General features: G+C 41.2%; 1 protein-coding gene across 1 annotated transcript in view; it reads left to right on the top strand.

Moving 5' to 3' along the window:
- The window catches only part of ctnnbl1 (catenin, beta like 1), a 29,007-nt gene extending 5,039 nt beyond the window's left edge, over positions 1–23,968 (top strand). Inside the window, exons 7-16 of the mRNA XM_055510380.1 lie at positions 1,528–1,619; positions 1,761–1,833; positions 2,567–2,625; positions 2,835–2,983; positions 5,124–5,305; positions 10,400–10,497; positions 11,215–11,295; positions 18,188–18,325; positions 19,103–19,175; positions 23,275–23,968. Coding sequence (XP_055366355.1) covers positions 1,528–1,619; positions 1,761–1,833; positions 2,567–2,625; positions 2,835–2,983; positions 5,124–5,305; positions 10,400–10,497; positions 11,215–11,295; positions 18,188–18,325; positions 19,103–19,175; positions 23,275–23,363 — 1,034 coding nt within the window. The 3' untranslated portion in view covers positions 23,364–23,968. The remainder of the gene's footprint in view (positions 1–1,527; positions 1,620–1,760; positions 1,834–2,566; positions 2,626–2,834; positions 2,984–5,123; positions 5,306–10,399; positions 10,498–11,214; positions 11,296–18,187; positions 18,326–19,102; positions 19,176–23,274) is intronic.
- The last annotated feature ends 706 nt before the right edge of the window (positions 23,969–24,674 follow it).

Genomic DNA, 24,674 nt, shown 5'->3' with positions numbered 1-24,674 from the left:
TTATTACCGTAGATAAACTTAAGATTTAGACCGAAGGTCTTGGAGAGGACATGGCCCAGCAGAGTTTCTGAAGTCATGGTCTCTGTTCTGAGCCTCTCAGCATATTTTGTGTTGAATTAGTCTACTAAGATGATTTTTTTCTTTGTTGCCAGATTGAGGCTGGGTGTCAGGAGGGCTGTTAGGTGTATGTGTGTTTGCCTCTGTGTGTTAGTGTCTGCTTTATCCAGGGAGCAGTGCTTGTGCATCCTCTATTCTGTTTGTGTGTGTGTGTGTGTGTTATCAAGGGAGCTCTCCAAGCTTGAATAAGCCTTTTGTCTGCCTTGGCTGCTCTCTGCTCTGAGGTTGCTGTCCTCCAGGATGCTGTCTGTCTGCTCTGTTTGAATCACAGATAAAGCGCCCCACCCCAGCACCCTCTCCATCACTTCTACTGTTCCTGTCTCAACGTTTCTCTTTCTTTCATCTGCAGCCACACTCTCCAGATGTTGGTCTTTTTCTTTGGTTTTATGTCAATTTAATACTCTGTCAACCTTTCCTTCCATTTTTCACACTCTTGGTACCTTTCTTCATTCCAGCACTCTTTTGAATTGCTAAATCCCTCAGCTTTCCACCCCTCATCTTGGCTTCATACCTCCTTCCCTCCCATCCATTTAGTTTCCCCCTTTTCGTTACCACCCCCCATCTTGTCTCTCTCCCCCGTCCCCTTCTGCTGCAGTCTGCTCCAATAGAGATATCATATGGCAGACAGCTGTCTAATGATAATATTAGAAGAAGCTGGAACCGAACCACACACACTATAAAAAGATGACAGTCATGTTCAATAGTTCTTTTGCTTTAAAGTCTCTTTGCATATCATCTGTATATATTAACTTGTGACTTAGAGCTTTGATATTAGGTTTTTTTAGTGAAAAAACACAGCGAATGAACCGAGGCAGACACTAACACAAAGCTACACGTAGTTAGTTTTTTATTTTTTTTTTATGTAGAGACATTAAATCCAGAACTCCATCGTTCATGTCCAGCCGTCTGTGTTCATATATAGAATGTCAGAGGTGACAGATGTAAATTGCTTTAGGTACTTTTCCACCAAAGGTCTTGGGAATTTCTCAAGCCTGCATATTCTTCCAATCTGTTCTGATTTACATTTAGCCAAAGCCCCAGGAAGAATAAGCTTATTAGTCGACCAATGTTTCAAAAGCAGAGCAGCTGCCTTTCACGTCATTTGTATGCATGTGCGTACACACTGTCCTCTGCAAAAATGGAGGACAAAGCCCAGATTTACTTGTAGAATCTCTTGGAGTATTCAGTCCTCCTCATTCTTACTCCAGTATGAGTAAAATGACACACTTGTAGTAAACTTGTAGTAAACTTTTAATTAAGGTAAATCTTTAACAAGACTTAGAATATTCAGGTGTAACTTGGCATCATTTAGCGTTCTAATCTGCTATAAATGCTTGTGAACAACTGCTTGTGTCCAGAACACAGTGGGGGAAACTGGAAAACTGACATCTAACTTTTGACTGTGTTCAGCTATTATAGAAAACATGGCAGAGTTCAGACCAGGCTTGTGCACTGAAGCTGCTCAGCAGGGACTCATGCAGTGGCTGCTCAAGAGAATCAAGGTAAGAATGTCAGAGAATGACTGAGGTTATTTATCTGGCATCAACATTTGGTTGAAGTTAACGCATCAATTTATCAATAGAATAAGAATCTCTAGATGACTCAATTAAGAAAGCTTGGAATTTGTTTTCTTTTCTTGACAGGCAAAGATGCCATTTGACGCTAATAAGCTGTACTGCAGTGAAATTCTGGCTATTTTGCTGCAAAACAATGATGGTAAGCTTCTCAAATTTTGTTCATGTTCTTGTCCATCTTTGTTTTCTTTTGTTTTATCTTGCTTTCATTTACTTTATTTACTTTATCTTACCGGAAATGCTTTACTCTATAATATAATTATTTTTATTTGCTTCTTTTCCACCCTTCTCCATCACAAAGATCCTGTAAAACCTCAGATAGCTCCAGGACTATCAAGTCCTTGGACAGATTTTCATTAATGGTATAAGCCATATTGATATTCCATAGTAGTCTAATCTTTTTTTACACTCATTCTCCACCTCCTCAGTGCAGCTGCATCCATGTTTCTCCTCCCTGTGCAATTAAAATGCAAAGTTGTGTCTAATCTTTCCCCCCACAAAACAAAGAATATGAGCTGTCATAAGCAATGTTCCCTCTAATATTACAGTCAGTATATTAATGTAGGAATAAATCAGATCTTTCTAACTTCAGTGTAGGTATGGCTTCCTCCCGTCAACTTTGACTTTACTGTATGTAAAACACTTCGGCTCTGTTAATTAACTCAACCGATTCACCATATTTTCTTGACATTCCTGATGTCAGTTACCAGCTTTTCTGCCTCTTTAGTTCCTTTGTAAGTAATAATTACTGAATAAAATAAAATTTTCTACATATCAATGTCGAGCAACATCGAAGCGCATAGATAGATAGATAGATAGATAGATAGATAGATAGATACTTTACTTTTTCCCTGTATTATTTCTCTTTTCCGTAGGCACCAGGGAACTACTGGGTGAGATGGATGGCATAGACGTGTTACTACAGCAACTATCAGTAAGTTGTCACTGCTATTTTAGTATATTCTATTCTCAACCTTATTTACCATGTTATTTAGACCATATTTAAAACCACAATTTTAAATGAACATTGCAAAAAATGTCTTTCTATAAGCGGGTATGTTCTAATTAAACATAAATGTGCATGCTAGTGCGTGGTGCTTTGTAATCGCTCCCCTCTTCACTGCTCTCTCTTCTCCCTTTTAGGTGTTCAAACGTCACAACCCAGCCACAGCCGAAGAGCAGGAGATGATGGAGAACCTGTTTGATGCTTTGTGTTCCTGCCTAATGCTGGCCTCCAACCGAGACCGCTTCCTTAAAGGAGAAGGGCTTCAACTAATGAATCTCATGCTCAGGTGAAGCTCTGCCATTGAAAGAATACAGAAGGCCGAACAAGTCAGTGTGGTTCTTCACATTGAGATATCTTAGCATGTATGTTAGCTGATGTAAGAGACTGTAAGTGTATGGAGTCTAGTGTAGCCCTAGACTGAGCAGCATCTATGTCTGATCTGATCAATCAAGGGTTGGTCAAGCACAGCAAAGCAAATATGTGACTGTAAAACTGGTTTCTGTTGAATTATCAACCAATGAAACAAAGACAGAATAAAATAGAAGTTTGTAGAAAAATAGATCAAAATATTACTTGGAGAAATTTGCTAAGCTCCCTTTACTGTTAGATCGTAGAAAATTTGCCAGTCTAATTTATTTTTTATGAGCTTAAACTAAATAATTACGTGATGAGCTGGAAGTGAGCTTTGAATAGGATACATGGACCTAATTTTAGTTCTACTTGGGCTGGTGGGGCCATGCTTCCTCCCACTGCTACAAGCCTGTTATGCTTTTTGGTTTAAGTCCACATTGTGGTGTAAGCTATGATGCTGTTAAGGCTACCTGCTGTCTATGAGCCTAGTTTTCCTTCAGAAAATACACTGTCTGCTGTTCACCCCTGGCCTTTCCAGCTGTCCATCATATATAATGTGTCTGTCTGGAGGAGTAGACTCAACTGCCTGAAATATGTGTCCCTCCTCTGAGATAAACACTGTCATCTGTCATTGGTAGGAAGAGAGGAAGTGACACCGTGACAGACAGCTACATTTCTAAAAGGAGGCGTGCTGGGAAGCGATGTAGGCCGAGTAGGAAACAGCTTATCTCTCTCATTCTGCCATTTTTTGGAATGTGGAAAACAGATCTATATCTATATTGAAATGTGTTCGCTTGGCAGAACACTTGTTTCGTTTTATTGCTGTAGTCTAACTATTGTTCAATTTGCCACTTTGAGCTTTTTCAAACGTACCGTAGTTTTGGAAATGGATGTTTTAATTACAGTCTTGTGTGCTCCGTGTTGGCTCTGCAAAGTTTTTTTTAACTTCATACACATTTTGATAACTACTTGTTTCAATGACGTGAAAGGTAGGTTGTGAAATTTCATCATTAGTGTAAGCACTACTGTTAAGGTGCCATGTCAGCCTTTATGTTCTGGTCTATTTGTGGATGTCGAGAATTAATTATTTTACACTGCTGTAAAACAGATGAAGCAGATGGATATGTAACACTAATGTTATGAGATTTGAAACGGGAACATTAATTTGTGCCGTACAACAAGCAGTCTATTATTTATTGTAATGGAAAAATAGTTTCTTCCCTATTCTATGCGGTTTTTATATGATTTATGACTCATCAATATCTCATGTTTTGTCTTACTTCTGTTTTATGTATTTGACATTTTACCTACATTGTTCAATGCTTGTCTCTGCCTGATAGACTCTGGACTCTAGCTCCCAAACCCAAGGCCGGGGAGTTGTGTCTCTCTGTCTGTTGAGACTTAGTGCTCCTTCCTCTCTGATAGTTAGTCGCCAGCGATGCAGGTGTGAGAATGTAAACATCTCCACACTCACAGCGACAGGGATGAGATGGTGCATGCAGTCTGATTGGGCTACACAGACATTCCACCGTGGTCGGACAGAGGGGTTAAAAGGCAGAAGTGACTTGAGCATCGTGGGCTCTTTGCATCACACCTTCGTGGTGTGTGCACTGATCTCCCCAGCTGGTTTTTGATTTGTTGATGTGCACGATCAACATCCATGTGTTTGATTTGCTTTCCTCATTACTTTTGTTTTTCTTTATTTTTATAATAAATGACACAAAAGACAACTCTCTCATCTGCTTGTTTAGGGGAAATTTCCACCACATTGTCAGGGCAGCTAGTTCTTGTAAATGACTCATAGCTGCCACTTGCTACCAAATCTTTACCTAGAAGTAATTTTAATACAGTTTAGCGCACTGACTTAATTTTAATTGTAGACCAATATACACATTAATGTCCATTGCAGAGCCTGATTGCTTACAAATTATGACTCATGATGATAAATAATTAATAAACAAATGATATTTGAGACTTTAAAAGAATTTGATTAGAACCAACAAAATGCAATATTAAAAAGTGAATCTTTAACTATGGACATTTACATAATGTATGTTTTCCCCTCTTTGTTGCAGGGAAAAGAAGATGTCTCGGACAAGTGCTCTGAAAGTGCTGGACCATGGGATGATTGGACCTGAAGGAGCAGACAACTGTCATAAGTTCGTGGACATCCTGGGCTTGAGAACCATCTTTCCACTTTTCATGAAAACCCCCAAGAAGATGAAGAAAACTGGTGCTTCAGAGAAGGAGCATGAAGGTCAGTCCCTAATTAGAGCACGAGACTTTCACTGTGGCTTCTGCAACTATACTAGTATGTTTTACCTATTGGTAAAAGGTGTTGTAGTCCTTAAATATTGCCTCTAAATTTTTTTATTGCAGTAATTATATTAAAAGTACATGCTGTTCATCATCTTGGCTCTAACGCCAACATTATGCCCATCATACCCAATTTAAGTTGCCTTTTTTGCAGTAAACCAAAATAATTCAACAGAAAAGCATTTCAAAAACAGTGCCACAGGACGCCCACTGCCAATTTGCATGTTGACAGTGTAATTACAAAGCTCTAAGACTTTAAATGCTCAGAATGACGTGTGGAGATTCAAATCAGAAACATAAATAAAGCTCAACATATTTCAGCTGTGACATTTTACCACCTAAATGCAATGATTGATTAGAGATTAAATGATTGATTAGCGCTTACTTATCAAAATTGGGTGGATTTATTTTTTTTCCAGTAAAAGAGCCTGTATCTGGCGGACCAAAGTGTGGCCAGTCGTGTGACAAGGCGATTTCCTTTTTCTTGGCCAACAGTTCTTGGCCATTTGCATTCACCCTTGTTTCCAGCAGAGACACTCAATCCTAATCTGCTCATGTATCAGGGTTTGGTGCCTCTTTGGCCTGTCAGTTTACACTATCAATCCAATCTTGATTGATTTTCCTGCCTGTGCTTTCGAACCTCTCTTGTCTGTTAGTGAGAGATACGAAGTGCAAACAAGAGCCGGAGAGAGAATGAGAATGAAAGGATGTCCATGTGATGCTGGCTGAGAGATTAAAATAAATAAGACTGAAAGGAGAAGCGCTAGCAACCTGTCCATCTCCCTGCTCTTTGTTTGATGCCCAATATCCAAAATTCTCCCTGTATTAATTAAGTTAGAAACATCTGGCAGGGCTGCCCAGCCGTGCAGGGAAAAACAAATCGTCTTTCATTGAGTCCCCGTCTCACCGGGGTCCAGATGAATTAACCTTTGACCTCCCCAAGCAGCTAGAGGACGAGTACAGACGATAACCCGTTCTGACTGTTAACCCACCCGGCGTTGAGGCATCTGACAATGCAGACCGAGGCTTTAAAAACTGGATGTGCAAAACCCATTTGTCATTGTAAATCTTTGTCTTGGGATCCAGGGTCTGTTGATGTATGAAGTTTGTGTAAGGTATGAAAATCCAGGCACATTGTTTAGAAGTCATAAACTGTACGTTCTAGTATGTGTAAGTCTCCCATTATGTCCACACTGCTTTGTCAATTAGCTATAGGATTAATGAGTTGTCTGTCATAATATAAGACACATTGAGGGAGCCCTCCTTCCTTATAAGACCACTAATTGACATTGGCATAAATCAAGTGGTTCTCTGGAATAATACAATAACACTTTAGATTAATTAACTATCAGCTGCTTCAAACAAAAGTAATTAGGAAGTAGAGACCTCTCAGTCCTTCTGTACTTAGTGCTCTCTCTCTCTGACATTCTTCTCATGGCCCTCTCTATCATGAACCTCAGTGCAAAGATTGATCCCCATGAAATCCTTTCTGAAATTGACACAGGCCAAATGAAACGGCATTGCCAGACCATATTAGCGTAGAGAAAGACACAATTATTAGACACTTTGTAAGTAGACTCACTAAATTGAAAGGGGACAAGAATCCAACCATTTCTATGCTCATGAAAATTATTGACACCTGCCTTTCAGCTTTTTTAAGGGTCTCATTTTATTGTTTTTTTGTGTTCTGACGTTACCAGTGAAATGAGATTGTGTGATGAAAATTGGTGGCAGCCGGCTTTCATATGTAGGTGGCTAATGATGTCAGGGGGAACAGAAGTAAACACATCATTTACATGGCAAGCAACAATAGTCATAGCTACATCTGCAGCTCCAGGTTGGAGAAGTCTTTTCGTGTGTGACTCTGTGCGTGTGGGCGTTTGAGTTCACAGGGGAGATGCTGAGGGAGGGAACACAGGCCTTTGTTATTGATATGTTTTGAAGCAACAAGTGCTATGAATGCCCTTTTCATGACCTTTTGTTTTCTTATGAATGCATTAAAATAGATGATGAGTGAGGCGTGCCATTAGAAAGAAACTGCTGGACGGACACAGTACAGGAGAGAAAAAAGTAAAAAACCTATTTAATGACAACAGAATTACTTTTATTAAAACAACCCTCCTCCCCCAAATTATGGCAGTTTCATTATAAAGATAAACCATAGAATTTTATCAGCTCATTGCTCTATCACCAGTCTCTCCGCTGATATTACCAGATTTCAAAGGCATGACTTCACAGCACAGCATATGAGATTAGCTAAATGCCTGTAATAGAGCGCCATGGTTATCAGGAAGTAGTGATGAAACTTGTATCAAAGTTTTCACTCAAAAGCAGAGAATCAAATGGCACTTTTCATCTGAACACCTCCCCTCCCAGTGCTGAGCGCCTTTAGCACCGATGGAATGTAACATTTCACACGATACGGAGAGTGATTACAATCTGTGTTGTCACAGTCGTTCTGTGTAATCCTGTTATTAGTGTATTCCAGAGCCAGAGATTTGCTGTTAGATCCCTGTGTAAAGATGCATCTAATTAACTTCTTCTTCATGTTTGGTCTCTGGTATGGATTAATCATGTTCCATGTCTGCAAACTTATACTTTCCTCAAATACCCTGCAGCATATTTAGATGTAGATTAAAGGCTTTATTTCACAACGCTTAATGTTGACATTAGACTCCTGCTCAGGATATGCACAGCATTTGAATGAAATGTATCATTCGGCACCTGTATAATAACACAGACCTTTTCATATCAGCTTTGTGGAGTGCTTGGCAGGTTATTTTTCATATCTTTAGGTCGAGTAAAATGCAATATCCTCTCTGATTAATAAGAAAATGCATCAAACGCCTTTAACATTCTGTTGAGTCCTGAAGGACTGTGGTAACTGTTGTGATTTTAGCTGTAGAGAATGATTAAAATAATCAAATGCATGCTCATAAAATATAGGTGCTTTATTCTTTTGTGAATTTTATATAATAAATAAATACAGCACTTTGTTTAAGACTTTACTTCCAGTCTTCTAAGAATTCAATAATTTCACCTTCAGGGAACAGAACCCATAAATATATACTGAGTTGTTGTTTTTTTGACTTATCAACTTTGGTTATCTTTGCCATTATGATGAATGTTTTCACAGCCAGTAGGTAGTACACCATGTATTACTAATACTTTTCTTACTCTCTGCTCAGATGCTAGTGCCACAGTTCATTCCTGCTCCTTCAGACAATGTATGCACTCTCTCTAACCCCTAAACGAGCAGCCTGTTTTGCCTGGGAGGCTGATTGCTCTCCCCAGGGCTCAGTTAGTCTGGACCCAGTCTGCCTGTCAGTGATGTGCCACCTATCTGCTCTCCTTTGTTGTTCTGAACTGCACTGCAATTCCTTCAGCTGCCAATCAATAATTGAATCCATGCCACTCGGGGTTATTTGCATTTTAACATAGTTGTATGGATCACCTGAGGCAAGGATGGAGCTAACAGAGATTCAATATCTGGGGATGAGCGGACGTGCATAGTGGTAGAAGAATGTTATAATGTCTCTGACAATAGTTAACTGTGAACCTGTTTACTGACACAGGTAATAGTAGGGTTTTGTGTATTCAGTTTTAGTACAATTCTTATTATTTACAAATGGGAGTTAATATGTTGACTCCCAAGGGAAACTGTGTGAATGTGATTCATAATAACAGTTAAAAAACATAAACACTATGTGCTGACAAAAATAACATTTTCATCTTGACTCTGGTACATATACGGGTGGATAAATGAGTGATGTTACACACATATCTGGCTATAACCTTGTGTGAGAGGAGATTGTTCAGATACATTAAAGAACACAAAACCAAGGCATTTCAGCCTGCAAACCCACCAGCACCTGACTGCACACAACAGATTGGTTTGAGTTTAGTTTTAAACTCTGTAGCAGATATTCCACAGCCAGCGATCAATAGCCCCCTGGGCATGATGTGGCAGTGGTGACATCAATTACCTCTCAAGTTGATAAAGGAATGCCCTTTTAGAAATTGCTGTTAGACTCTTTGTCGTTGTGAGCATGACATACGGTTGACTACATAAAAAAAAAAAAACTGTGGCTGAACCTAAGGGGGTATGACTCTGAGTCCGTACATTTTATTTAAGTAACATGGGTATATGTTCATACTATAATGTTTAGAAATTATTATGTAGATGACAAATTGCAGTTAATTGCAAATGTATGAACTGTAAACTTGTTATGTGCAGGCGTTCTATCCAGGAGCTTCCTCTGGCTTTAAGTCTTGCTGTTAAGGAGGCTACAGGTCATAGGAGACTGAACAAAGGGAGTTAACGACCAGCACGGCCCTTTTTAAAAAGTAGAAATGGGATTGATTTCTCTACTCCTGTTGCATAGCAACCCCAAAGCCTTGTTGAGGGAATATTGACTACTTGTTGATAATGTCCAAATATTTTTTCACTTCTGTATATCCATAGATTCTTACTGTGTCATATATTGTATTGTTGAGTTCAGACAGTTGTACCATGATTGAGGCCTTGAAATGTCTCACGCACAACAAGCACAATTGAAGGGACTAGTTGTTCTGAAAATTTAGTCAATTAGCATGTTTTTAGACCTGCCCTTTGCTGAATTGACCTCACAGACAACATTTTATTGCAGTGAGAAATTTAACCATTAAACATGTTTTAGTGTGCCCTAAAAAGAAAATTGATTTCTAAATTTCATTAACATTTTTTTCCTCCTCTGAGTACTCTCTCTAAAAGTGCACATGCTTAGCCGGCCGCGTGCGGTAATTGCAAATTATCAAGTGCTAATCGATTTGTTCTTTCTGAGGACTGTGGAGGTGGGTGGCCATGAGTGTTGCAGTTTTTTTTCCTAAGAGCTCAACATTTGCTTGTGGATTACTACTTGGGACCAAGAGATGTAGGATATATAATTTTCCAAGGCAGTGAAGAGAGGCGATGTTGTTCGTTTCTCTTCTAAGACATGTCACATGCATACGAAGTTCTTATTCAAGGTGTTGCTACTCCCCTTTATTTCCTCAGAACATGTCTGCTCCATCATCGCTTCCATGCTGAGAAATCTCAAGTCCCAACAGAGAAGCAGACTCCTCAACAAGTTCACAGAGAATGACTGCGAGAAGGTCAGTTTTTGTCTCCTCCCAGCTGTTCTCCTTCTCTCTGTAATTTTTCTCTCAGTCTGAACGCAAATAAAATAAATTGAAAGGCCAGGAAAACTTTTCACCTTCATTCTGTGCAGCGATGACCTGTGCTGACTATTATCTGCACACGATTTTGAAATATCTCACAAGATTTTTTTAATCAAACGTTAAGCTAAATGCGGAGGCATCAGTTAACAAGTTCAGCTTTATTCATTCAGGTTCACCTTGAGGACACAGAGTCAGGAATAACTGACCGCTCTACTTACATGTAGTAAATTTCAGTGCCCTGTATAAACCAAACCTGTGAAAGTGATTAAAAAATGAAATCTGACATATTAGTTATACTTTCCCCCCACTCTTCACACAGTTCTGCTACCATATGCAAAAATATCTCATTTGATATCTCGCTCTAGGCCATTTTTATAGGACATTACACAATTTGATGGGGAACCTGCATGGCATCCAAATCAACCTATCCTGGATTCAGATTTTTATAATACGCTCCCTGCACTCACTTTAATTGTGGCATTGTGATAAAAAATAATGGGTATTAACATACAGTCATAGAGATGAGCTGAAACTGTTACATTAACACACTAACATATTATTTTGGATGCTGAGCATCTTGTGTAATCAGTTTTTTTCCCTCTGTGCTCCCTATTTCATGTTGCCTCTGCTTCTGTTTTGCTCCCTGTCCAGGTTGATCGACTGATGGAGCTGTTTTTTAAGTACCTGGAGGCTGTGCAACAAGCTGACAGGAGGATTGAAGGAGAGAAACATGTAAGCCCCTCTCTGTTTTCTTCCCTGGACCCACACTGCTCTCTAATTCTCACTCGTCCTCTCTTTATATCCAGGCAACATATTGAGCAGCTTGTTTGGTTTATTGATTTAAAAAACATGTGGAAGTTTTCAATCCGAACACATTTTTTGTTTTTTACTCTAAATGCGGGAACATGACATTACTAGGATTCCGGTCCCCCTCTGACTGTAATTAGAGAAATTCCACACCTAAATCTGACTTTTTCCAGTAAAATCCCAGAATAGGGGTGTAAAACCAGTGTTGCTTCATTATTGGCGACAAATTCTTCCAAGAAAGGTTTTCGAAACAAACGATGCATACAAGCGAATTTATATCTAGAAATTTGCATTTGAGAATAGCTGTTGGATTAGTAATCCTTTTGAGGTGTTGAAGAAAGTATTTATTGATAACTCCTCACCCAAGATATTGATTTCCTCTGCTTTCTTTCTCTTTGCCTTTTATCGTTTTCTGGGTTTTGGACTGGTTTGGATAAAACAAGCATAAAAATGATGATGAGGAACGGATTTAAATGGAAAATGTGGAACAATTTCTTCCTGAGCTAAAAAAGAAACAAACACGGCAGCAATGATAACCTTGCATTAGAACCGTCTACACACCGGAGCAGTAGGACTCAGGAGCAATGCCATCACACATTCATGGGTTTCTTTTATCAGCAACTGCATAGCGCACATCAAATTGCATTATAGATGTCACGATGTCGTCCACAATTCTTCGTACAAAGGGTTGGAGCATATGATCAAAGGGTCTGGCAGATAAGATGGGCAGTTCCACACATGGTCACATTCAAGGCCATCAGGGAAGGAGAGCAAAAAATAAAATCACAATCCTACTGATAACAATATGACAGTTTACAGGGGAATGGAAAGCTTGATAACAGTGTGTGACTGCCCATGTAGTTGACTGTGTGCGTGTCAGTGTGTTGAGCTGAGGACTAGACTGGTCGATGGAGGGATCCAGATAGACGACACTTGGGGGTGATGGGGATAATGGGTTCAGCAGAGAGCGAAAGAGCTTCTTGACTTTAAAGGGAGAGCAAAGACAGAGATACTGTAAATATTACAACAAGTAGAAGAATAGACGGGTAAAAAAGGAAGCCTGAAAAAGGAAGATATAGAGAATTTGATGGGAAGAAAGCACGATGAAGGAGAGCGAGGCGTCAGTGGAGACAGATAAGTGTGAGATTCCTATCTGAAGATGACAGAAGATTAATTTCCTGGACAGACATGGTGGTGGGCCTGTGGAGGAAAGGCCAGACAGTTTGACATTTTTTCTTCCTCCTTTTTCAAACTACTTTTCTCTCGTCGTCCTCGCTCCCATTTTTCTGTCACTGTTGTCTCTTTCGGGAGGATGAGTGGAGTATAACTTTGTGATAACCTGGTGATATGAATCCTGGTCTACATGTGTCACTATCTTGGCCTTTGCCAGTCCTGTGCACTTACCAAGGTGTCAGGCAAAGTAGGATGAAGGCTCTAGTGCATTTTAGGAGGTTTATTTCCTGTTGTGCAACACTGATTCAATTAACTGTACTGAAAGGAATCCGTTGATGCTGTGGGTCTGTGATTAAAGCATCCACAGAATGTCACACATTGTGTTAAATAAGGTGGATGAAGACGCTAACCCAGTTCTGTTCGGCGCCGCCTCTGAATCGGCTGCTGTCAGCAGCGGCGTTTTTATCTCTCCCTGCCGTGTCTTTTGGTTTCCCCTAGTTAAGCCTGTTTTTTTAAGGGTGGTAAGCAAAATGTTTTTCCTCTGCAACATATTATACACAGATTTCTCAGGAGGACAGGGGGGAAAAAGCTGCTGCTGCTTTTTCGCTGCATCTCCAGCCCCGTCCTGTTTTAATAAGCTGCTTATTTTCCTCCCACCTTTACATCTCTGTTCTCTCCTCTCCTATCATTGGATTCTCTCCCTCTGCCTTTTCCCCACCCTGTTATATTTCTAATTTTCAGCTTTCCTTTATTTCATTCTTATTTGCCTTGTTTGTGCTCCTTAATTTTAATATCAGCTTTCTTTTTCCTGCATCTTCTCTGTATGTGTTTCTTTCTTACTGGCTTGTAATCCACTCACTTCCACGTTATCATTCACTGTTTATTCTTTGTGCATCGCTTTGTTTTGTTATGTCTTTCTACCAGGTTTTCCTACTTCCTCCTCCTCTCCTTGTTTGATCCCCTCTTATCTAGTGCTTTACTCCTTCTCCCCATATAGTGCTGCTTTCACTTTTCTTTCTTTCCACATCTTTTCCTTCCAAACTTTCCTTCTGCTCTCAGCTTGTTGGTAACAGCACTTGGGGATTGATGAAGCTCAGCAAAACATGGCTGAGGCCGACCTCAATACTGTAAAATGCCTGACTGCACTTTTCCTAGTACCTAAGAACCCAGTTATTCGTTGTTGTTTTTTGTGTGTGTGTCGTGAGATAGAGGGTGTGTTGCCTAGACTGAAATATAGCACGAGGGAACGCAGAAATGGGCTGGTGTAGCATTGCTGACATTAGACATTTTCAATAAAACTCTCTGTTAGGATGGAATTGGTTTTGCACCTGGCTGTGATATCTTTAGGTTTGTGAAATTCAAAAACTGCTCTGTTCTTTGTCTTGTTCCCTCCTGTATACACGCACAGTCCTCAAGTACACTGTCCTCATCCATGGATAGCTGAAAAAAGTGTGTGTCTAATCTTTAAAGAACATTAAATTGGTCCTAATCTCACTCGTGGCTATTCTACATGGCCTTTCAACAAACCCAGGTCTTATCAGACTGCACTGACCATATTGCATGTGTTTATAAATATGCTCCTCCTCTGGGTAACACCACCCGAATCACAGCACATCTGAATGTCCCCACTGCGTTTGTTCACTTTCTACCTCAAACACGACCTTCATAATGTGCCTCTATATTTAATTTTGTAAAAACTATCTGTTTTTCAACTGGCCCCGCAGTAGATTGACGCTGACAAAGACATCACTGTTATTGTGCAGTGTCACAGCAGACATTAATGCAAAAGCAGTTTCCAGCACATCAATCATCACACAAATGTGTGTGATTTGTAAAGCATGCAACAATTCCCCCTCTTCTTATGAACTTCTTCAATGTCTTACATTCTTAACACAAGAACAATACGGTTGAGTTACAGTAGAGGGACCAAGGCTGAAAATCACTGCTTATTACTTTGTCTGTACTGTTGCCAGGCTGCCAGGCTCCCCTGAGGTTGCAGTAATTGACTTGTCCAATCCCTCCTTTCAACGTGTTATTCTTTCTCCACTTCTTGTGTTCGGTATTTGCCAGAGGGACCAAGCTGCCACATAAAAGATATTGGCCATAATGTCAGAACTTATGAGTGGACAAAAATCTGCTTCTGTAATGAATACTGCCACACCGCCTACGTCGGCTCAGGTTTTAATATCCCAAATGTCCACTTCCACCGCTCACAATAATGAATATTTAATACACTTGTCATTGTTCAAAGCCTTGCACTGCCCGTACAGATTCAAAGGTCTGGATGGAGTCATGATGTCTGTGGTGCTCCATTACTGTGCACCTCCCCAAGGGGTGTCGCAATTGACTTGTCTACGACCTTATTTGAAAATGTTTTTCTATCTTTTTCTATCTTTTATCTATCTTTCTATCTACGCTAAATGAACACCAGACACTTTGCTTTGAATCGTTTGCAAAGACAAGTCAGATTGTGGTTCTAGATGTTGATTTAGTTTGTGGACCAGAATCATAGCTCAGGGTATTTGGTTGAAATATTGTAAGACAAAAGTGACATATTTGTTAAATTTGATGAGAAAGCTTGATTATTAAAAGTATCAACTTGAATGTGTAAAAATGATCCAGTTCTTGACATTTCAGCAAAAAGAATACTTCACCACGGTCTTTAGGATTCATCCCCTAGACACAGATTCACAGCAATCAATCCAAAAGCTGTTGTGATTGTCTAGTCTAAAGCTGAAGTGATTGAATAACAGTGCCATCCCCCGACCTGAGCCACTGGCTTGGCTGAAATATGCCAGGAATAAGCTGTTCCTTGTAATGCACACGTCTACAGGGAACCGATACAGATTACAGGCAGGCTTCAATAAGGCTGAACGCACGATGCTGTTGGCTAAAGTGTGAGTTTGACTGCATTTAATGGTCAGATCTGTGTCTGCAACCGGGTGAGCTATCAACTGCTTGCCCACATAAAATGGAGATCTGCAGTCCTAGCTGGAAACCCTTTCAGTCGTCCATTTTTTTATGCAACGTCTGTCACATTAAGCCTAATGTTTGTTTTTTTTTGCTTTTGGTTGTCTCCAACTGTTGTCAAGGCTTAGCTCACCTTGCTAGTCGGGATAGGCATTAAAATGACACTATAAATGAATTTTGGCTCTGAGTTAGGATGATTGCTGGATTCCTAGTTGTGGCAGTGATGAAACCACATTAGCTCCTGCTCAGGTACTTTTGAGTGGGAGTTTTCCCATGCTTATCGTTCCTCCTGTCTTTTTCAGCAGCTTCTGTCTCTTACTCTTATTACTCGTGCACTAAATCAACTAAATGGAGCATCTGGACTCTGGGTCATAGAATTCGTGACACACAAGAAAGTTGGATGTTGTGTTTTCTCAGCAAGTCAGTAATATTAGCTAACAGCAGAATGATTTACAGAGCCTTATAGAGACATAAGACAGGCTTTAGTGTAAATTACTGAAGGTTAACCAGGTAAATCCAAGGGAAAGATGTTAGTTTCTTATGATTTAATTAATTAGGTCCTCAGCCATGCGTCATTCTTGTAGATGGCATCTAATGGCCTGATTAAACGAGGATCTCCAGATCAGTGGGATGAGTGGTTGCCAGCCACTCTTGAACGACATCACTAGTGTGTATGTGTATCAGTAGGGTTTTAGGGAACTGAGCTGTGATGGTTGGTCTAATCAGGTTTTTATTTTTGATCATTACTGATATTTCAGTATTTCTGTTATTTTTTGCTGGAGGGTGTGAATATTATTTTCGTTAGATAAATCTTCGTTATTCGAACCGCTGATTCCCTGATGTCAGAGGTAACTTTAGCTTGTTGTTACACGTTGACGTCCTGCACACTGAAGCTGCTGCCAGTAGCCACATTACAGACCAAGTTCTCACCTAGTTTCATACGGCTGAGTGTGTTACTCTGTAGTTGATGACTGTGATGGAAACGTACAGTTTTTTCCAGGCACAAGGCCTCCAGCCCTTTCTCAGTCAGGATGGCCTTGAGCGTCAGTGAGGGAGACAGAAAGAGATTCTCGGGAAACTATACTGTATTAGCATGCAGTGCTCAGTGTACAGTGTGGGATTTGTGCAACTTTGCCATCAGGTTTATTACTTGCTCTAAAAATCTAAAAAACAAGCACAGTTGTCTTTTTCTACAGGAAAGGAAGGACTCACACACACTTTACATTCAAATAGCTTTGTTTACATTATCTTTTAATGAGTACTACTTGACGGCATCCAGGCCAGGCTTTGGGACTGTTTTACAATGCGATAACTCTCCTCTAAATAATAGAACAGAACTGTGAGCCAGCGTTTTACCCAGAGGACACTGCCGAGACAAATGTCCTACATTGAGTGGCTTTATTAAAGGTTCTTGTCTTAATTATCTGCATTGTTTTGCATCTTTAACGAGCTGCACGTTGCACTGCGCTGCTTTGTTCTACAGCTGTATTTGCTCGCGTTTTCTTCTTTCCTCTTGACAAAGCATTCAACATGACGATGCTGCCCTGCTTACTAAATGCAGTGTCACAAAAATAGATATGTTGTTTTTTTTTTTATCCTGTCCCTGCATCCATGCAGCTTCTCGTGTATTTCTCCCACCACTGTGGTGCTCAGCAGCTGCCCATTAGCTGAAGCATGATAATAAGCCGACCATCACAACCATAATTATACAGTTTAATTGATCTTTAAGGACAAGGCCTTTTGAAAGTTTTAATTTTCCCCGAGATGAAATCTTTGGGATGTAAATGTCATGTGTGCTACCCTTTAGCTTGACGCTGAAAGCTATTTGTTTTCATTAGGAAGGGTTTGAAAGTTGCCCTTTTTCTTGATTTACTGTCATATAGCTCCTTTTTTTGTGTGGACCCAAATAAATACAGACTGAACCTTGTGTGTGTGTGTGTGTGTGTGTGTGTGTGTGTGTGTGTGTGTGTGTGTGTGTGTGTGTGTGTGTGTGTGTGTGTGTGTGTGTGTGTGTGTGTGTGTGTGTGTGTGTGTGTGTGTGTGTGTGTGTGTGTGTGTGTGTGTGTGTGTGTGTGTGTGTGTGTGTCACAGAGAGAGAATAAAATACAGTGCATGCATATTTGCACCGTGTAAGGAAATCTACTCAGAATAGATATGTCATCAAAGCTGCAAAATCTTCACTATGCATAAAATATTCAGTGTATAATTTGCTTTTGCAGGATGTGGGACATGTACAGTCGGGCATCTCTCTCCTGCCCTTGTATAGTGGTCCAACTGTGTGAAAGCCAAACACCTTCTGTCATCGGTTCACACTGCCGACTCTCTTCCCCCTGAGGTCTGCTCCTTAATCTCTAATGATGATTAATGTGGGCCGTATGCGTATTGGCAGCCCCGCGTTATTGACACGCCGACAGGGTTGTTAAGATGGATAACTATGCAAGAGTGTGTTGGTAGTGTGAGTACCAGCAGCAGAGCCCTGCCCTTGTTGCAGCTTAGCTGTGAAATCAATTGATTTGTGTGTGTGGTCAATAGAAAAAATAGATTTGTGGAAAAGGCTAAAACACAACACCTAAATAAAGAGTCTGAGTTTCTGTGTTTGTTCACTGTGCAGCATACGACCGAAACCCACCAAAACTTGTGATTAAGTGTTGAACGTTTGTGTATGTGTGCGCAGGAAATGGTTCGTCGTGGGGAGATCCTGGACGACAGCATGGAGGACGAGTTCTACCTTCGCCGCCTGGATGCCGGACTATTTGTCCTTCAGTTGATCTGCTACATAATGGTGGAGATCAGCAACTCAGGGAATCCACAGGTAAATACACACACACACACACACACACACACACACACACAGTGCTAGCCTTGCCAAATGAGACGGCATCTGATCAGACGAGCCATAAAGCAGCCACGAGTCAGATGGTTTTTATGGCCCCTGCAGCCAAGTGGCTCACTTACTTCACTGATAATCTGGGTTTTACTCGACTCATGTACCCCAGCTTTTGAGACCCATACTTTTAAGCTCCTATCTAATTTTTCATACTTACAAAATGTAAATCACATTGTGGCTATTCAGTACAGATTTCTCCCATTTTCAAAAGGCTTCTTTCCACATGTCCTTGTTAACAAAGCATCTTAGCTTCAGCCCAGTGAGTGAGCGTTTCCCGTGGCAGCTGCTGACTGACATATCTGAGCTGGTGTTTCCTGGAGACATGCTGTCAGTTTCCGTGGTGTGCTGCTGACTGAAACGCATCACAGAACCACAGCCCTGTATGGACTAAGAGCACTGATACAAATCCTTTTTTTAACTCTTGAACAAATCTGCCTCCTATTCCACCACTAAACATACAACATACAGAAGCATGTATTGTCTTCTATGCATTTCAGCAAAGAGGTGCATGTTTATCTTTACATTGTGCTTCTTTCTACATGCGTCATCTCGATGGAGGTTATTTATTTGTTTAACATGTATTCTGTCAGTGAAATGGATTTAAGGCGTGTGAAACTGTACAAATAATATTTTCACAATAATGAAGACACAATAATTAGATCAGTGTAAGCACATCTGTAAACTGTTTTCTTTTGCATTTAGCTGCAGCAGAGAGTCCATCAGATTCTCAACCTTAGAGGAGGCTCTGTCAAAACCGTGCGCCACATCTTGAGAGGTGAGTGAATTTACTTTTTAATACTGTAGGTTCTCATATAAAACAGCACTCAAATTCTAAGTAAAGCCTGTGTAAAATCACGAGGGAAGCACAGCGAATCCTTTTAAACTGGTGCTAGTATCGGAGTAGAACTATGAATCCTTAGCATGTCGCCATCACCACAGTAAACCAGATAAAATACCACTTAAAGATGTATTGCATTAAGGAGAAACAGTAGCTGCTTTGATACCAAATGTTCAAAATGTTCCTGTTACCTTCAGGAAAGCATTTTACCGTTTTTTTTTCAGACCCTATGTTCCGCTTTGGCAGGGCAACATTTGGGTATTATTGTTTTGGCGGCGGTTGTCATTTGATAGAAAGCTCATGCAGTTCTGCTGCCAAAATGGTTGTGTTGGAGAATAATGAAATACCGTGAATAATGTCATCCTTCTTTATTCACTTGGGCCAACTTTGAAAGTGAGGTGTCAAAATAGGACTATTTTTAAAACCGAGTGGTTCTCTTTAGTCTTTACATCCAAACGCCGCGGTGCATGTGTGCATATGTACACCAACGGGATTTTATTTTGAAAGGTGTTAATGATGTACATATAAATAAACACTGTATCTGAGATAATCAAGTATAAGTGTCACCGTCTTCGTGCTTACATTACCTATTAGATGCATATGTAAAACGATATACAGAAAAGGTTCAGACTGTTCTAATGTGCTTTATAATTTGATGCTGGAGCTGAGGCTGCCTGTCACACATTTCTCTTCTCGCCGTCCCAAAGATTTTCTGTCGCGCTGTATTTGTTTGGCTCCGGAGACCTAGCAGGTGTGTTATTTTCCTCCCTGCGTGACATCCATCCTTCCTGTATCATTGTGGCGTAAAGCCCGAGGACGGGGCTCCGTTCACACACCCTCTGGCTCGCGCGTCGCGCCGTGGACGCCACCATCCGTCACGGTGCCCATCGAGCGCGGCGCGGACACGTGTGCTCACGCCTCCAGATGTGTTCCTGAACGCCTCGCTTTTGTTTGCATCTGCATATTTGCATACCTGCATGCCCTCCGTGTCCTTGCTCCTGCCACGGCGTGCTTTTTGCTTACTGGCATGAAAATGCATCCGCGTGATGTTTACCTTCAGCATGTCGGCAAACACTGTTGATTTGCTGGCTTGTAGAGGCTGCACAGGTTGTCATGCCTTTGAGGGGTAATTTATGCAGGTGTACACGTTCTCATAGTGGTTAAGTTTGCATATTATGATCATGTCCGTCCTTGCTTGTCTGTACGTGTTAATGTTCCGTGTACTTGCATCATTCCGGCACCAAATGTATGGCTGCTGTAAACTGTGTTGTGTATGCGTCTGCAACAGCGTGGCAAGGCTGCATACATGTGTAACCCGTGCCTTCCTATTAGACTGCACTGTGGTGGCCTCGCTCATTTCAAGTGGCCCAACCGGTCAATGTGAAGCTGCAGGAAAAGGTTAAGCACATGCAAAGTGTGTCGCCAGCTCCGATGTCTTGACCTTAATGGCTTCAGCTTGCTGAATGAGATGCAGCTCTGCCTAAAGGAGGAACATTGATTTCACTAAAAGGCTTCCACTTAAGAAACTTTACAAACACTGTGTCACAGGAAGGAGAAGAGTGTTTGTTTCCTCCATGCACTGAAACTGGCACAAACCGTATTTTCCATTTTAGATGTTGCTTCCTGTCTTTAACTTTAACTATATGCTGGTTTCTTCTTTGCCTTTGAGTCAAGTTGTACCATAGAACATCCTCATTCTACATGTTGTAGTATTTATAGATATCTGTTCTGAGCCACGTTTAATGGAAAGCTCTAATTAGACACGGACAGTGTTAAGTTCATATGAAGGGGGACGCATGCTCCACATCACTTATCAATGCTTCCATTGGGTTTGCACATATGATAGTCTGCTTTTATATTATTAAAGAATAATAGTCTAGCATAATACCAGATAATGAAAGCAGGTGCTGAGAGGTTGAAGCTGAGCTTGTAATTAGTTGAAATTGCGGTAACATACAGCAATAATGGAAGCTCGCTTTCAAAAACAGCGGATGTGTGGCTAAATGCAGCCGTACAAATGAGCTGGCACTTTCTCTCAAGGTGTCCTTTGGATACTTGTGTTTCAAACACGTGTTTTGCGGCACTGATTCGAACCCCGCACCTCTGTCCCGCGTCTGTGGTCGCCGTTGCAGAGGCTGCTCCTGGAAATGATTCTCCTTGTGCTGGCGGCAGATCCGTCCCAGTCACTGACCTGAGTAATGGTGACGCTCAGCACTGTATTGTCCTCTGCCGTGTTGCCGTGGTGACAGAAGGAGAGAGTACCGGCGTGCCAAAGAAAGGGTTCTGCAGAGGGTTGAGGAGTCGCTGAATCCCTGACCTTTCTGTCTGTGTGGCTGACTGCGCTGCTGTTTATAGACACGGAGGCACACGCTCGCACCAGGACAATGACGGGCGCGCAGCGAAGGAGGCCTTTCGCGTTGTTGTCGGGTCGTTTTCTCCGCGCTCCCTTTTCTCACTCAGCCTTAAAATTCCACTATTTTTTAGTTCAGCAGCATCCCACACCACTGGGGATCATGTTGAAATCCCTGCTGTCATTCAGTGCTGCTTTGGAAGCCGCATGTCTCTGCTCCGGTCCAAACCTACACCCCCACACTTCCAGATAGTGGAGCTGCCTTTTTATATCTACACTCCCAGTGCTGAGGTCTCTCTCAGTCTTACTGTCCCTAGAATACCCAATGATGGAGTGACCTTCAAACAGGACGGCACTGCTGCCACACTTTGTCTTCTAACTTGTCTCCACATTACTTTCTTTTGTTGTAGCTCAAATATAACGTACCTGATCTTGTTCCTTTGTGACTTCATACTTACTCATTTGGTCCTTACTCCTCTCTTAAACATTGGATAGTAGAGCCATGTTCTGTTTTTATGCTACAATATACTCTTCTTATAATCTCATTGTTAATGTTTTGTAGCCATTTGAGAATCTTCATTTTTGGCTTTATCATTTGTCATAATGGCGCCTCCTGCGTTATATTACAAACAAAATTTAATCTGATCATATTGATTAGTGAATTTATCTCACAATAACCACATTTGTCTTATATTTGACAGCTTCTGCAGTTAAGTCATGACAGCTCAGCCAGCTACTACCAACTCCCCTTAAACCGCTACACGAGACGTAATATATCTCAATTGTGATGATGACACTTAATATAATACTTTCTGTTGCTGTGTTTACTCGGTTACAACGTGCAGCAGCCCTCCGCCTTCCATTTCCCTACCATCTGCTCTGCACAGCCTTGCAGGTATTAGTCATTATCAAATTACACTAAACAAGAAGCACTTTTCTGATTGGTTAGACAGGGAGCTGCCATAAGACAGACATGCTCAGCCAAACATATTTAGCAGAGAAAATGAAAGCTTAATGTCTGTTTGGTGTCTGTGACAGCTACATTTTGTCCCCCCTGAACCTTCCAGGATCTCGTCAGCAACCCCCCCTTCATCCTCTGCTCTCTCAGAGAAACAATCTTCATCTTTTTGTCCCGACATCCGTGGATTTAATGTGTAATCCCTGACTCAGAGCCTGGCTGCGAAGCAGAGCGTATGTTAAGATTCCACCGGGGCAGCGGCAGATGCTGCTTTCTCTTTCTGCACATTAGACTCACAAATCAAGCATCGCATGGTCTCGAAGGCCCTGCGTGAGAGGCGGACGCGCAAAATGAGAACGAAAACACAATGAAGTACGAGCGCTGAACAGTGCACCTGGCGTGTGGACTGTTCACAGCCAGGACAAAGTGTGGACTTCAGCACAGGCCTGATGCTTTTTATAAATGCTTTGTTTTTCAATGTTCACTTCCTTGTGTTTGTCTTTCTTTTAGTTGAGAAGGAACTAATTTTGCTGTTTCACTCTAAATAAGACTTTCAGGCAAATTCCTAAACATGGATTATCCTCCCACGCTCATTCGTCTTCCCTGCGGTGGCAGCGAGATCGATGTTGTGAATTTCTGGCTCCAAGGATGTTCCGCGTAACCTCAAAAGTCAAACAGCCACACCTGTGCCGTCCACTAATCCGACGACTTTTGCCTGTGTCTTGCAGAGTACGCCGAGAGCATCGGGGATGGGAAGAGCGAGGAGTTCAAAGAATCTGAGCGGAAGAGGATCATGGATCTCGCAGACAACTTCTAACAGACTGTCTTTGTCTCGCACACAGTTGCGCTTACAGTTTGTCTCGTTTGTCCTCACACGTAAGAACGTCAAACTCTCCACAGTTCTGACGACCTGCCTTGACTTTGAGGACATTAACATACACAGGAAAACTTCAAAATGTCAGTCTGCTGACACTTTGACTTTTGACTCTATTTCATTTGGAGACACATAACACCACTGGTCAACATTCCACTTTTGTTTTTACTCTGCCTGAATCTTTGACATCCAGGACTGAAGTCTAATTATCTGAGGAACTAATAAATAATTACTTACTATTTTTAATTGAGACCCACTCGCAGTGTAAACACAATCTGTACGCGTCAAACAGCTAGTTAATATTCAATGAGGAAACCACGTAAAGGTGCTCACTGTATATTGTAGCTGGACTGAAGTACGTAGCAGTTGTGTACAGACGTTGGCTTCTGTTTGTTTTCTGTTCTGTGCTGTTGAACACTGCGGTGTAATTACAGGCAGACTTTGCAGAAATTGGCAAACTAAATTTTGCTCCCTCACAACTCCTCCACTTCACCTGCTTCATTTGTTTTGCGTGTAAAATATTTTCTAATAAAACCTTTGCTAATAAAGTCTTGTTTTTGTTTTTTTTGATAATGTCACTGTTTAGTGAGACCGATGCAGCTTGTTGATGACAGTCTGAGCACATGAATCTCGTTAGGCCTACACTGGGTTACACACCGGCACAGATCTAGCCCAAATATCTATCTGCAGCTTCTTGTGCACACAGAAAATACTGAGAGAGAGAGAGAGTGAGCTGCTTCTTCATTTGTCTGAACCCACCCACTGCTGGATCTCAGCAGCCTCCTAGAGCTCTCAGCCCACTGCTGTTTTTCTTTGTGCTGCTGTTCACACACACACACACACACACACACACACACACACACACACACACACACACATACACACACCAGTGTGGAGGTGTATTATGGTAGAGCTGTAAGCACAAACGCAGCTTTGTTTTAGTCTCCCTCTCTTCGGGTACTTACTTCACTTTATCTTTGCTGCCTTTGTGCTCAGGAACAGGAAAAAAAAGCACCCAATTATTTGTGCATTTTAAGTGTGTGAGACAGAAGACGGATCAGTGCAAAGAGGATGTTTTGCAGAGACTTGTAGTGAAGAGCTGACCCACTTAAAGTCAGTTTACACACTATTTTTAGTCTGATATGAATCTTAATGTCATTTTTACTGCATGCATAGACAAATTGCACATTGGGTGAATTGGTTCTGAATATATGACGGTTCATTTGATCACAGACACCTTTTGCCAAGAGCTGG

This window comes from Betta splendens, chromosome 7 (genome assembly GCF_900634795.4).
Source record: "Betta splendens chromosome 7, fBetSpl5.4, whole genome shotgun sequence".
Classification (NCBI taxonomy): Eukaryota; Metazoa; Chordata; class Actinopteri; order Anabantiformes; family Osphronemidae; genus Betta; species Betta splendens.
This window is presented reverse-complemented; position numbering and strand designations above follow the sequence as displayed.